General features: G+C 46.8%; 3 protein-coding genes across 3 annotated transcripts; 2 read left to right on the top strand and 1 right to left on the bottom strand.

Moving 5' to 3' along the window:
- Positions 1–1,203: 1,203 nt before the first annotated feature.
- Positions 1,204–2,708, bottom strand: F5891DRAFT_1130266 (uncharacterized protein; the record flags this gene model as incomplete). The annotated part of the gene is made up of 9 exons (XM_041364501.1): positions 1,204–1,321; positions 1,371–1,516; positions 1,565–1,693; positions 1,746–1,878; positions 1,927–2,078; positions 2,166–2,256; positions 2,332–2,475; positions 2,527–2,619; positions 2,698–2,708. The coding sequence occupies 9 exons, from the start codon at positions 2,706–2,708 to the stop codon at positions 1,204–1,206; spliced, it is 1,017 nt and encodes a 338-aa protein (XP_041222003.1).
- Positions 2,709–2,880: 172 nt separating this feature from the next.
- F5891DRAFT_983435 (uncharacterized protein) lies at positions 2,881–3,559 on the top strand (the record flags this gene model as incomplete). The annotated part of the gene is made up of 3 exons (XM_041377324.1): positions 2,881–2,978; positions 3,144–3,193; positions 3,255–3,559. 3 exons carry the CDS (start codon positions 2,881–2,883, stop codon positions 3,557–3,559), a joined length of 453 nt encoding a protein of 150 aa, XP_041222002.1.
- A 1,885-nt stretch (positions 3,560–5,444) lies between these two features.
- On the top strand, positions 5,445–8,757 carry F5891DRAFT_983434 (uncharacterized protein; the record flags this gene model as incomplete). Its single annotated transcript, XM_041377323.1, has 11 exons — positions 5,445–5,666; positions 5,779–5,883; positions 5,936–6,200; positions 6,248–6,329; positions 6,387–6,669; positions 6,858–6,945; positions 6,988–7,139; positions 7,190–7,645; positions 7,692–7,897; positions 7,953–8,278; positions 8,327–8,757. The coding sequence occupies 11 exons, from the start codon at positions 5,445–5,447 to the stop codon at positions 8,755–8,757; spliced, it is 2,616 nt and encodes an 871-aa protein (XP_041222001.1).
- Between the last annotated feature and the right edge of the window lie 5,463 nt (positions 8,758–14,220).

The raw sequence follows: 14,220 nt of genomic DNA, 5'->3' as shown, positions 1-14,220 counted from the left end.
TAGCATGGCATGAAATTCTATAAATAGGACTGGACGCTGCTCACCGACGACAAAACGAGATCGCTGTCTCCAAATTCACCAAGACTCCAATGAATGAACTCATAGGTCTCATTCCGGAATGCGTAATCTGAGTGAATGCCTATGATGGATATTCTATAGGTCAATTATTCGTAAGCAGGACATGGCTGATTCCTCAAGTGGGATTTTGACATCAGCGCTCAGCGCTCAGCCTCCGTCACATACGGAGAAAGCAGGAGCATTCCATAGATTACTCAGAGCAAGCCAAAATGCTATCGCAACCAGAGCTATGCATGTCAGATAGGCTAGACTCAAGGGGAGACAAGCTATTCATCACGACAAATCATGATCTGCGCCCGAAAATCATGTGGCGGGAATGTGAGTTGAGACTTCAACAAGAATGTGATTTGTATGTGGTGCCCTTGAACTCACCAGCTGCTGCACTTTGATGATCTCAAGAAAGGTGACTCGGAATATTAATCATGGGCCGCTGTTCGACTGTAGGGTTGTCTTTGGCATTTAGCATGGCAAAACCGGAAGGATACAGGCCAGTTAATCTACCACCGGCACATGGTAGATATCTTGGAGATAATCGCGACGAAGCAAGTCGAGTTGAACGAGCAAGTCAAATCGGCTGTCACGGTCACGAATCTGGATAGAGTCATTGATGGTATAGCCTGAGATAAGCATGAGAACATACTAGACAACTACATCAGGCATTTGACCCCGGTCTGACAAAGATTTAGCTTGTTTTACCTAATACACAATATTGAAAATATCTATCATAATTGCAGATCAAATGATTAAGGAATAGATAGGCAGCCTTCAGTGGAGGAATCCACCACCACTGACATAGTGCCAGGGTGCGAGAATAGGCTATCATGCCATACCTGACTGCTGAGTTTTGACAATACATGCCCGACTTTAGATAGGCAGCCTTCCGTGGAGGAATCCACCACCACTGACATATTGCCAGGGTGCGAGAATAGGCTATCTTGCCATACCTGACTGCTGAGTTTTGACAATACATGCCCGACTTTAGATAGGCAGCCTTACATAGAGCGGTTCTGATCAGATTCATCAAGTTTAGACTCAAGGTGCTACACTGGAGATTGCGGTCATTTCATAATCACATTCATTAGATTCACAGGCTTTACAACATTACTATAGAATATGACAAATTAACTAATTAGCACAAGCAGTGTTTCGTTCTCGCAGGGCAGCCCGTTTTTCCTGAATTTTGGATAATGCGCTGTTTTGGCTGATACTTCGCTGCGAGCAGGAAGAATTTGGAAAAACCTGACTGTAGATGAGTTAATTCAGCGCTTCAAGATGTGAAATCTGTTACGGACCGAGTCCACCACGTCATCAGGTCAGTTACTTCCTGGATTTCATCAGGATCGTCCAAGAGGTCAAGGATAGTATGGTAAAAATTCTCAGAGTCCGTGACAGTGTCGGTATGTGAAAACACTGAAGATGAACTCAGAGAAAACCGAACCTGAAGGAATGAGTGAGATAGGCATGTATTATCAAAATTCGAACACACCTGTGTAGCAATATACGCCAAGGACCCTTTAGTTACAGATTTCATGCCATGGAGATATGCATTACTGGAGCGCGTAGCTTTTGGCTCCTTGTCTACGGAGCTTGGAGACGTGAATACGTGTTTGAAACCCTGCTGAAAATATTATGTTGCGTTGGAATTTGATGGCCGATGGTGAACTCACGAAGATAAGTAAGTCGCTCCTCAGTAAACCCCTCCACGGATCTTCTGGATCATAGACGTACCCTGCATATAAAAACATGGGCCATTGGTCACCGCGCACTGCCGTTTCACCGCTTTTAAGACTTTGTTTGGTCCTGGGTAGCGTTAACATCATTAGGCTATTACAAACTCGAAATGCTCACTCTGCGTTGGACCAGTCAAGACCTGCAGGGCAGAGCAATGCGCCAGTGACTTCATGATTGAACCCGCGGTCAGACTTTATGTTGCACGAGAGGGGCGGTATCACCGCCTGTCCTCTGGGTACAAGCCATTCGAGGACAGCGGATTTGAGAGTCTTCGTATCGTCGCCTCACGCACCAGATGCTCCTTTGCCCATCTGCAAGAATGTGACTATCATAACAGCACAGAATTAAAGACCTACCAGTTCTCCTATGTGAATGACATCCTCCTCGTCACCATTTGTCAGGCGTTCTAGAAGACCAGGGTATGAGTCTATCAGTTCCATAAATACCCTGTGTTCTCATCTAATACTAGTGTAAAAGAACGTCAAGGCACTGATGGCATGTGATCACTATACTCGTACTCACTCCGCCGGGTAATCCTCTATCGGGGAGTCTTGCAATTCTTGGAGTCGAAGTATGCCAGAAGTCAAAAGAGCAGGATAGTTACATAATGCAAATACCGTCCGGCCAAAATGTCGCCCATGAAGAACAAGGGGATTCGAGGAGGTTCTGATTGAGAAAAGTCAGGAAGATAATGTCTCGACGTGAAAGACCACTTACGCCTTTTTGCGCGGGCCCATGTAAAGTGCTGAGCCGCTATGCTTGCGCGAACTACCGCCAGCAGTGGAGTTATTCTCGTCGCCGCTCATACTACTACGTGGAAGGAACTAGGGTCAAATATAAGGAGCAAACGAGACACTTTATATACCTCCAAAGTCTTATAAAAAAAACCTTGACGGCATAATTGCCAAGGCGGAGAACAAATCGCGCCATCTTCGCACCATCTTCCACGCCATCTTCGCGCCATCTTCTGCGCCATCTCAATTGGATGGCCCACCGCCGTTCCTGCAATCTAAAAATTATAATTGTGGGGATACATAAGCCGAGACGGTTGCAGCAACTACCACCTACATCATGCACAACGACGCATCAGTTGGACCTGAGACGCCTCACTCACCCTCCCGGGAATGTTTACGACAATGCATCCACATAGGAAGGAACGTCACGCTAAGGTGGGTCTTTTTCAGAGCGAGGTAGAAGTTAACAAACAAATCACGTTCACCTCGAGCTTCCATCTTTCATCACAGTGCTCTAATGTAGATGAGCCATCAACCAACACTGATTGCAAGTCAGTGACAACATGGCAAAGACTAACTCAGACAAGACTTATGGTGCAGGCAGTTCTATCAAAACAATCGATTAGTCCATAGAGGAACGCAGATGACAGGTGAGATCTCACATTTAAAGACTGTTAAGTGTACGACAAGTCTAACAAAATATTCACCTAGTCACAGACGAACCATATATGAGCAAATTGGAATATGAGTTGCATCAAGTGAAGGAACAACTGAGAGATACGGAAAATCAGGTTGCGGCCCTTTCAGATAAGGTGATGACCTACAGGTATAGATGGCTTGAAGAATACTACCGCGCCGACAACCTCGAGCACCATATGCCTTTTGACATCTACGTGCCTGTCCTTGGTCAGATTGCAGCAGGTGCTCCATCTCCCACTTACTCCTTGGAGTTCTTGGAGTATAATGAAGCGGGCGAAGTTTCCGGTGAGGAGCATGGTGAAGAAGAGCATCTTTGAACAATGATTTCTGAAATCAGCATGCATTACCGATAGTCGTACTTAGGAATTTGATTATACCTGAGGCCTGAACATTGGTAAACACGCGATCATTATGATCAACCGACATCGGGTTTTTTCAGAAGGCCAGACTTTAGCTAATCAATCTTGTCTTAGGATATGGGTACATAGTATTTCCAAATCAGCGCTACTACTAAATGCTAAGATCTAAGGCACATCGATGGATGCAGAAAACTAGAGCGTAAGGTAAGGTACAGTAAGTGCCATAGTGGGGAAGCGAAAGGAAAGAAAGAGACGAAAGAATAGGCATGACACTATATAGTGAACGACATATTCAAACTCAGTCGGAATCTAGCGCTCCGCTTCCAAATCGGTCATTGCCAGCTGAGTTTGAATATGTTGCATCCATTGCGTTATTCTGAGTGACTCAGGCTGGTCACAGTACATTCCTATCCCTATTCTCGCGCTATTTTGTATCCCAAGGGATGATTGATTGATGAAGGATGGGTTTGGGTTTGAGAAATGTCGGGTCCAGGCATACCCGTAGGGTCATTGTATTATATACAGTGTATGGCCACCAAGTGTGTACCGGCCCGGGATGGGTGTATTCCTGACGCGTAGTTACCATTTCGAGCGGAGCCACCAGCACCCCTCGGTGGCACATCATTATTACCAGGTTCAAGTTTTATTTCAATTGTTACTACTCAATATCATACTGTTATAATTCGGACATATAAAACATAAACCATTAACTGCACTGGTCAGTCATTGGGCATATAGTATGTGAGATTTATTTTTGCTATGGACATAATATTGACCCACACGGTGGCTGCAGTCTGATACATAATCATGTCCACTGCCAGTGGCAAACGCGCTGTAGAGACTCGCGCGTCTCAATGACGAAATATCCGGCCTTTAACCATACATTCCTATATGTTACAGCTCTACTCCTAAGGACCAGTCTCGCGCGAACTCGCGCGCGCCTTATCCGAACTCGCGCGCACTTAGGCGCGCCTTGCCTACGCACGCGCTATGCGCGCTTCGCGCGCGCGTTCGCGCACCTCCTCATAGGTCTTCGCACTATCGTCCGTCCATCCGTCCCATGTCCTTACTGATTCGCTGGTGCGTTATTTCTATCTTATCCATTGAACTAATAAAATCTTCGGTCCGACATCCGCGCTACTTATGGAAAGTTTATTTAAACTTAGTTATAATTAGAGTTGATATGGTTACTCGGTTCGGGAGCGCGCTCGGAAGCGCGCCTTCTCCATTCTTAAATACAGAAGGGTTTCCTTTGGGTTCTGGTACTTACTTTTCCCTTATCTTTGTGTACTGGAAAGTGAATAGATCACCTCCCCACTTGTTATCAGATCATATCCTCCTGTCAATCCTCCACCTTTGCACTCACTCCTCAGTAAGATCTTGCCTCTAACGCTTTAGGCGCGCCTTCGCTTCGCGCGCGCATATTCTCGGACCTCCCGCTCACGCGCGCATCTCGCGCGCCTTATCTTCTCGCGCCTATTAGCGCCCGCCTAGCTCACAGAGTTTCCCTCCACTTTATTTCGAGGAACTTCTCTCAGTGGTTGTCCTTTGGGTCGAGTCGTTGTCTCGTATCCCGGTCTTGCTGTTGAGCACCCCTTTTGTTTTAAGTGTTTTCACGTATAGTCAAGATTCCTCATCTACAGCGCACTGGCAGCACCCAGTGATGATGAACCTGCCACGAAGCACGTCAGAATTAATCATGACGGTGAGTATAATGCACTTTTGTTAAGATTGTCATCCATGAGTATGTTCCCATGGGATAGGGAATTGGCGGACGCCAGTGTTATCACCTCTGTCGGACGAAGGCAGCTGGTGCATACTGGAACAATTCCTTACCACGGAAATGACATACCCTCAGATGGAAGAGGCTTTGTTATCGCACCTCGGCCCCCAATACTCAGCAGACGACTGGAAGGACGCCCGAGACGCCTTGTTCTCCGGTGATGGCAATGACAGTATTGCATTGGCGAATCTTCTGGCCTTGAAGGCCAGGTACATGCCTCAGGCCTCAGATGGTCCATCGAAAATGATGCATCCAGCAAAAGCTTCTCCCGCAGGCGCCTTCGTGTCGAAGACGGATGGATACTCGTCAAGAACTCGAAACCATCGATCGCGTAGGCGATCCAACATACACGAAATAATATTATTGAATGATTTATTGTGCTAAAAAAATGTAGCCCTTCATCCTCGACGAAGCCGAGGAGGGTGATGATGAGGATGAGGACGAGGACGAGGAAGGGGATGGGGATGGGGATCATCGAGCGCGTAGGAGGCAAGCCAATGTACGTGAAACGCCCCTTTCTAAAAACTCTTACACTAAACCCGAAAACGTAGCCTTTTATCGATGACCAGGCAGGGGAAGATGAAGATGACAGTCTTTTCGACGATGAGACAGGGAGTGAAGATGGCATTATGAGATTGCAGAACATGACATGCTTGACAGGACCATCGGCCAAGGACACATTGGCTGTAGCGATCGATAAAATCTTCGTCAAGTTCGGAGAGAAAAACATCAGTTCTTCGAAAGGACGCCTTTCTTACAGGGCTGCTCGGTTCCCTGACACAAGTAAAAGTAGGACATATCTTCTTCATGTTCACAGTGCGTCTATTTTATGATCATGTAACCTGTCACTCAGCACATCGTAGGAACTGCCACGCCATATATCGCGGAGCACCTAAGTAGCAAGGGATTTTCTGTTATCGTGTCAGCCTGGGTACCAGGTCAGCTGTACGTGGTTTTGGATAGCCCCAGGACCATCGCAGCTTCGCTTCCGACTTCCTATAGTCTCTCCGTGAAACAGTATCTTCTCATTTTGGATGAAGAATTTGGAGTGGTGAAACATTCCAATCTCAAACTTCCAAACCCATCGTGGGTGAGGATCAAGCACGGTAAATATAAGGGTGACATCGGCTATGTGTTCGACTCAGAACAATCGACTGGTTTTGTGGTAGTCTTGATTCCTCCACGAGAATTCCCATATTCAATGCCTCATGGATCTAAGGTGCTCCTCGACCGATCTCGCCTTCCGAATGACAATAGAGTGTCTGACATCATTCATGACGAAAAGGTCGTAGGATGGTCGTAGGATGGTCGTATAAAGGAGAACGGTACTATATGGGACTTTTACTCAAAAAATTTCACTGTTCTCTCTTAGAACTCGTCGCCTCCCCTCACGCTGATGACATTCGACTGCATTTCCACTCCGGGTGGGACACATTATTTGTCAAGAAGTCTATTGCGTCATTTTCCATGCAGTTTTTGCGTGTAGGCGATGCGGTCAGAGTTCTCAGAGGCGAACTTTATTCGAAGATAGGAACGGTCGTGTCAACCGACTATATATTTGGTTCTGCGCACTTAGAATTTACCTTTGACGGCCATTGAAAAGAAATTGACCTGCGACTCAAGGACTTAGAGCGCATCTTTCGGGTTGGGGACACAGTTCGAGTCGTGGCAGGTTCTTACTTGGGCGTGGAAGGACACATCATTCAGATATTTGATGATATCTGCCACGTTTGTCAAGCGGTATCGAAGGAAGAGGTAGGTGTCTCATATACACCTTGTGATGCTGTCTGACATTCATTTCGAAGTTGCAAGTTTCGAAGTACTACTTAGAGTGCTGTTCATTGAATCACACGTTGCACCTACGGCTACCGATCCAGCAAAAATTTGAGCCTTTCCCCGACTGCGACTCGATACAAGTTGGCGATGAAATAAAAGTACTTGCAGGAGAGCACATGGGGAAATATGGGGTCATAGAATGGTTTCCTGTGGGAGACACCCAATTGTGGTTCCGAGATGCGAACCCTATATTCACTGGAGACGATATCTCCACACTGCCACTTATTAAAGTTACCGCGACCTTTGTTCGACAGACGCACATTGCGCAGACAATGAAATTTATGAGGGAGCGGGGTTATGATGTCAGACCCGGAGACTTCGTGAGTGTAGCTCGCGGGCCGGAGTATCAGACAAAAGGTGTTGTTCAAAGTGTCGACTTCCGGAAGGCTCATTTGACGCTGCTGTCTGAAGGCAATGCTTCTCTTGTAAGTTCCCTTCGACTGGATTTGAGCTATCTCTAATTTGTGACAGATTGACGTTCCAATTGGATTCGTCATGAAATTAAGCAATGCGGACTTGGATTCGTTGAAAGAGATCATTGGTCAAGAAGTACTTATTGTTGGAGGTGACTGGAAAGGCTTCCGAGCCACGCTATATGGTCTCGGGAGTGACCTTTGCACAGTTGCTGTGCATGGGCAGGCACGTATCACTTTGAAAAATCAAGACATTGTTACCAGGTGAGAAACGAGCTAATTTTCATGTTGATTTGATTTAATGTTTACGACTGCTAAGTTATGGTATGAGGCTCAATGGTGCAATACTTGAAGCACCAGATCTAGCTTCATTCTGCGAGATGCGAAAAAGATCGTACTTGCCATCACCGCATCAAAGAAACATTACGCCTCCTGAACGATTTCCTCCCGCTAGCCGCACAGATTCCAGCCTGTCGTCACCTAACATGTGGACCACGTGGAACACCAGCGCTGAGGGTATCCATATCGCAGACAACCCTTCCTCGAGTGCCCATCCCAGCTCGTCAACATTTGACCCTTGGACTCTCAACGCCCAAGACATCCAAGATAACATTCGCGCCAATTCTGAGGAACTCTGGGACAGTGGTGAGTCGTCAACGAAGGCAACACAATATCTATCTTATCTCATCACAGGCCCCCTACCTTGGTTGATGAGTCGAGAATTTTCTTCGACGTTCCTTAAGCATCACGCAGTGTTGAAAGTCTCCCCGAGCTTCATGGGTGGCAGGCTACACAAACGGTTTGTATTCACTGCCGTTCCTGACCCATTCTGCAGCACGAATGGACCTGCACCCACGGGCTGCATCTCAGCATTTTGTACATCTAACAGCGCAGGCGCCGCGCTTCAACACTACCATATCCCGGCTAAGGATCTCCATCTAGCTCCTCCACGCAAAAAAAACCAACGGTGCCTTGTTTTGGATGGTGATTCACGCGGTCAGATCGTAACTGTCGCGAAATGCAATGCTAAGAAAAATACCATCGATGTGATTACCGGTACAACTTTCTTCACTCTACGTTTCGATCAGATTTGTATGGTGGAACAGGGACATGATTTTCCTTGACTCTTAACTACTATTGATCTATAAACATACATCCCCTGGACTTTGTAATTTTCAGACGCTATCCGTTGATTCTGACACTACATTACCGATTCATGTAATGACAAAGCTATACGTTAATGTCTACTCTTAGCAGTACATGCATTCCCCTCTTTTATAGCATGATCTCGGTGTCGTTGTTCTTCAGAATAGTAGCAGATAGATTCATGAAGAATTCCTATTCGTCAGTACTCCAGACTCTATTTACTTTTGGCGTCAATATAGCTTCTGCGGAAGACAGTATCTGAATCCATCTCATGGATGCACAGATCACTATTGGTCCTGACCATCGTTTATGAGGACAGCAAATTTACTCATACTCTCTACCTCCGAGTTTATGTGTCTGCAAACAAGAACCGACTGAAGGAGAGAGCCTTGTGTGTGTATGAAGATTTAGCTCCGTGGCAGTAGTAACGATGCTGCAAATGTCGGGTGTTGCCGGTGGAGTTGAATTTAGAAAGTCAGTCAGTATATAAACCCTATACATTTGAGTTATTCTTGTTTTCGACCTTTTGCTATCCACTATGATGTTTAGTACGATGATGCCTTGATTAAATTAGAATATGCGAATGTGTTTGTTGTTGAACGTTGAGCACGGTCAAAGGAGTGCCACAATAATGTTACTATACTTTTCACGCCACACGACGCAAGATGGTGAGATACGATACACACACCCCCGTAATCAACATATCTGATGTACCCGGATTGATGAAGCTTGAAGACCACTACTCGATCGGCCGTGTAGGTCCTCAGATCTCGTGCAAATTGTATAAACGCAAACACGAGTATCACATCAATATGTGACAGACGTCAAGCAGTTTGCACCACATGCATGCTGGTTGCTAATCATACGGCGGATGCGGGCACAGCGGTTGCTGGTCTCTAAGCGTATGAGCATGCGGGGACGAGTGTAAACGAGAACACAAGGATACCTCTGCGAGGATAATAAATGGCAGGTACGCAGGCTCTTCCGAAGAATTTGTGAATATTGACTAAATTGAAGATCATCCACCATTCTTTATTTGGAGGTAGCCAGCTTACCCATGTAACCGCAAGTGCTGGTGGCGCATTCCGCAACATACTCACCTCAACATATTCCTTCAGTTCTCTCAAATACCGCTGCTTCAACATAACTACCACCCCTGGCGCAAAGGCAAGATGGGTAGCGAAATAAATGTGCCTTGTGGTAAGTAGCGAATCGTGAAGGGTGGATCTTATTTCCATATTCGTCGTTCGGCCTTAAATTCAAGTGTACATGTGAGTCTACAAATGTTTTATATGAGGGCGATGTGTTTACCATTGATATGTGGCCAGTTCTCCCGTTTGCCCATGGTAATGCAGTATACCATGGTGTGCTATTAAGATTTTCACCAACATGCTGACGACTTTAGGGTCGACTTGGAATTCCGGGGGTTCGAGATCTGAGCATGTAGAACATGGGGAGGATGGTGCGGACATCTCAGGGCGCATAGATGGAAGACTCATGTCAGATTTCAAGTGTTATATACATCTGCGGCGATTTACATTTGTCACAGCACATGAAAATATGGCAATGATCGCATATGGTAATTATCACTCCATCGCAATTATGGCATTGCTTAATTTCGTGCCATCGCAATTAGCACGCCTTAGCTATAAGCGCGCCATCCCATCCGCTTTCAGAATTTGTCTGGTCTATTCTCTTGCTTTCATTCCCTCATGTCATCTTTCGGTTATACCTGCGTTTGCAAGTGAATGTTCACGGCCCAGAATTACTTCAGCCTACACCAGCATTCATGCCCCCAGACGAAAAAATGTCTGTCGTCGGCAATATCATCAATGAAGGAGTTTGCAAGCCGCAGGAAAAGGTCTCGCGTCTCGAATGATGCGGCTGCTCCGGTGGAGCTGGCCAGAGCGCCTGATATAGAGTCTCACGCTTCAATGTTGAATGTTCAAGATATTCCTCTGCCTAACGCATCCCTTGCTCCTGCCCATGTAGGCATGGACATTGACGAAGACATGTGTTTGGCACAGCGTAGACCGAGACATCAAAACCGTCTCATGCCCAAGAGATTTAGAGATGTACTGCCTCAGCCTCCACCTACTGTGCCTGTGGAGGTGCGGGACCAACCTCCGGAATCTGTTGGTTCTGTTGTCACATCTGACGAACGCTCTGCTTCACCTGTGCGCACTGTATTTCGTACTCCCCCAAATATTTTTGGGCTTGTGCGTCAATATTTCTCTTCGAAACCGCCATCCCACGATCCGGAGGAGGTCATCACTATGGCAGACCTCTCATTTATTCCAGGCAGCCCTCACATCCTCGAAGATGCCCACACACCTGCTCCTTCGAGCCACATCTCTCAATATCACCCCTATCCCAATCGTGCATCATTCCAACTTGGGGACTGGTATTGGAACCAGGGTGTGCAGAAGTCACAAGGAGACTTTGCAAAACTGATAGAGATCGTGGGCGACAGCACATTCCAGGCCACTAACGTGAGCTCCACCCAATGGAAGAAAATCAACTGTAAATTAGGTGCCAATGAGTATGATGAAGGAGATGGAGAGGAATGGGAGGATGAGGACGCTGGATGGCAGAGCACACCAGTTTCCATCCAGGTTCCTTTTTCTCGCACCACTGACACGCCAGGCCCTCAGCTCTACCAAGCCGCAAATTTGTACCATCGTTCCATCGTAGCTGTTATGCGAGAGAAGCTTGCGAACGCTCGAGATGACGCTCTTTTTCGCTACGAGCCATATCACCTGCATTGGACACCTCCGCACATGGACAGCGAAGTCCCAATCTATGGAGATTTGTACACGTCCCGGGCCTTCTATGAGGCCCATAGTCAACTCCAAGAATTGCCGGGGGATCCTGACTGTGATTTACCTCGAGTGGTGGCTGCACTAATGTTCTGGTCTGACGCCACACAACTCACTTCATTTGGTAATGCGAAACTATGGCCTACTTACATGTACTTTGGCAATGAATCGAAGTATCGTCGGTGCAAACCGTCGTGCAATTTAAGCAACCATGTTGCCTACTTCGAGACGGTACGTGTACCGAATCTTATTCACTTTCTTCGACACCTGACCTTGCGGTACCAGCTCCCAGATGCGTTTAAGGACTTTACTGGTGGAACCGGCGAAGGTGCCACTCACTGTCATTGTGAATTATTTCACGAGCAGTGGAAGATCCTGCTAGACGACGAGTTTCTGAAGGCCTATGAACATGGAATAGTCATTCGTTGTTGCGACGGCATTACGCGTCGGTTCTACCCTCGGATCTTCACTTACTCGGCTGACTATCCCGAGAAGTGCGTGAAATCATATTACAGATTGAAATCTGTTGATGCTAATCTTATCAAGAGTTCTCATTGCCACAGTTCGAAACCTGGGAGGTTGTCCTTGTCCTCGCTGCCTCATACTGAAGGATCGCATACAGAATATGGAAATGTCTCGAGATAGACAACAATGCAAGACTCTGGCACGCAATGATCAGAAACGAGGCACTATGGTTAGCGAGGCGCGGACGTTGATTTATGAGAAGAATCTAACGGTTGGCGGCGCAGCGGTGGAACATATTCTCAAACCACAGTCCTGGGTGCTGACCTCAGTGAGATTTGAACTTTGATAACCTACATAGCTAACCATCCCCTAGAATGCCTTCTCGGATTGCCTAGGTCATTTAGGATTTAATATCTTTCATGCCCTTGTTGTAGATCTCTTACATGAATTCAAGATCGGGGTCTGGAAGATGCTGTTCATTCACCTGCTGCGAATTCTTGTGGCACAAGATAAGGGTCTTATCCATCGATTGGACCAAAGGTATGTCGCATAGGTATGCGTAGCTCGTACCATTCTGCTAATCTTTGTTATCAGATATAGACAAACTCCAACATTTGGCGCGGCCACCATTCGAAAGTTCTCGGCCAATTCTTCGGAGATGAAACGCATGGCCGCTCGCAACTTTGAAGATCTCCTCCAGGTATGTGCTTTTCCCGCCATTAAAGTCAGATAGGCCACTGACGCGATTTGTAGTGCTCTATTCCTGTCTTCGATGGCCTTCTTCCCGAGCCGCACAATCAGATTGTTCTTAAGTTGCTGTATACCATGGCTCATTGGCATGGCCTAGCAAAGCTTCAGATGCATTCTGAGCTGACGCTCGAGATTATGGACCAATTGACATCAGTCCTCGGCCACCAGTTTCGCCAATTCAAGGCTACAGTTTGCGCTGCCTATGAGATGCACGAGCTGCGCCAAGAGGTCGAGGCTTGGTCCCGACGCCAGACAAAGAAGGTGGCTGTCATATCCCGTATTCCGGACCTACATCCGATAATATTCCCACGCCTCATCCGGACCTTCGGATGTCCTATCCATGTCTCCAGTACCCATCCGGATCCCTGCACCTCTGCACATCCACATCCGCATGTCCACGTCCAGATCCCTTATCCTTCGCAGCTAGCCTGCATCATTCATCCTTGTCCCATCGCCCTAATGCCACATCCTATATATCCACGCATCTCATCCAGACCATATCCGATCCGGTCCGATCCGATGTATAGATCCGTTTCCTATCCGATATACGATAAGCTTCATAATTCATTTCCTGTGCATATAACGTTAACACAGCCTATCCGGTATTCCTTGTTACCGGTACCTCGGTTATATCTATTACCGGTATGCTTACTGATCCGTTAACCTATGTTCATTTCTGACTCGCGTTTGTCAACCTTTGCATATGCTTCATACATAGCCTTGGACTCTGCTTATTGATCCTTCCGTTATTTCTCTTAGTATATAAACTCGTGTATATGTCTTGTAGTACCTCAGTCTGAATATCATATTAGTCCTTGCACTAGTCTTCACTCTAAGTCCTCATATCAGTTCTAGTCTTCCAACTTAGTTGATATCCATCTCAGGCCTAGGGAGTTTCTCCCTAGGCCAGAGCTCCGCTCCTCCGCTCCTCCGCTCCTATTCTGCTTCGGACTTTGTCCTTGCAGCCTTTCCTCTGTTTACTTCTACTCAGGACAAGTCCCGAGTAGCCATTATACATATCCGTATCAGGACGAAACCTCATTGTAATTTCCGGAAGTTCCTCCGGAACTTTCCCGCACTCATCCGGAAGTTACTTGCACCCGTCCGGAAAGTCCTTCCAAAGTTTCCCGCGCCTTCGGATGTCCTTCGGACGTCTTCGGACTTTCCTCGGACACCAATCTGAAATTAAGGGCACATACTCGGGTAAGGGGCGCAGCGCACGAGCTGAAGCCAAGCCCCTCAGAATCAGTCCTACCCTTTGTGCATGGTCTTAACAGTGGCGAAACAGAAGGCCGGGCACAAAGGCAAACAAACTGTTCCCTTCGTAGAGCAAGGCGAGGCAGATGAGTCGCAAGTATTGACTCAAAATGTAAAGCGAAATAAAGTATTCAATTTTCAAACATACAA

Source organism: Suillus fuscotomentosus (assembly GCF_016647785.1).
Source record: "Suillus fuscotomentosus strain FC203 chromosome Unknown F5891scaffold_55, whole genome shotgun sequence".
Lineage (NCBI taxonomy): Eukaryota > Fungi > Basidiomycota > Agaricomycetes > Boletales > Suillaceae > Suillus > Suillus fuscotomentosus.
This window is presented reverse-complemented; position numbering and strand designations above follow the sequence as displayed.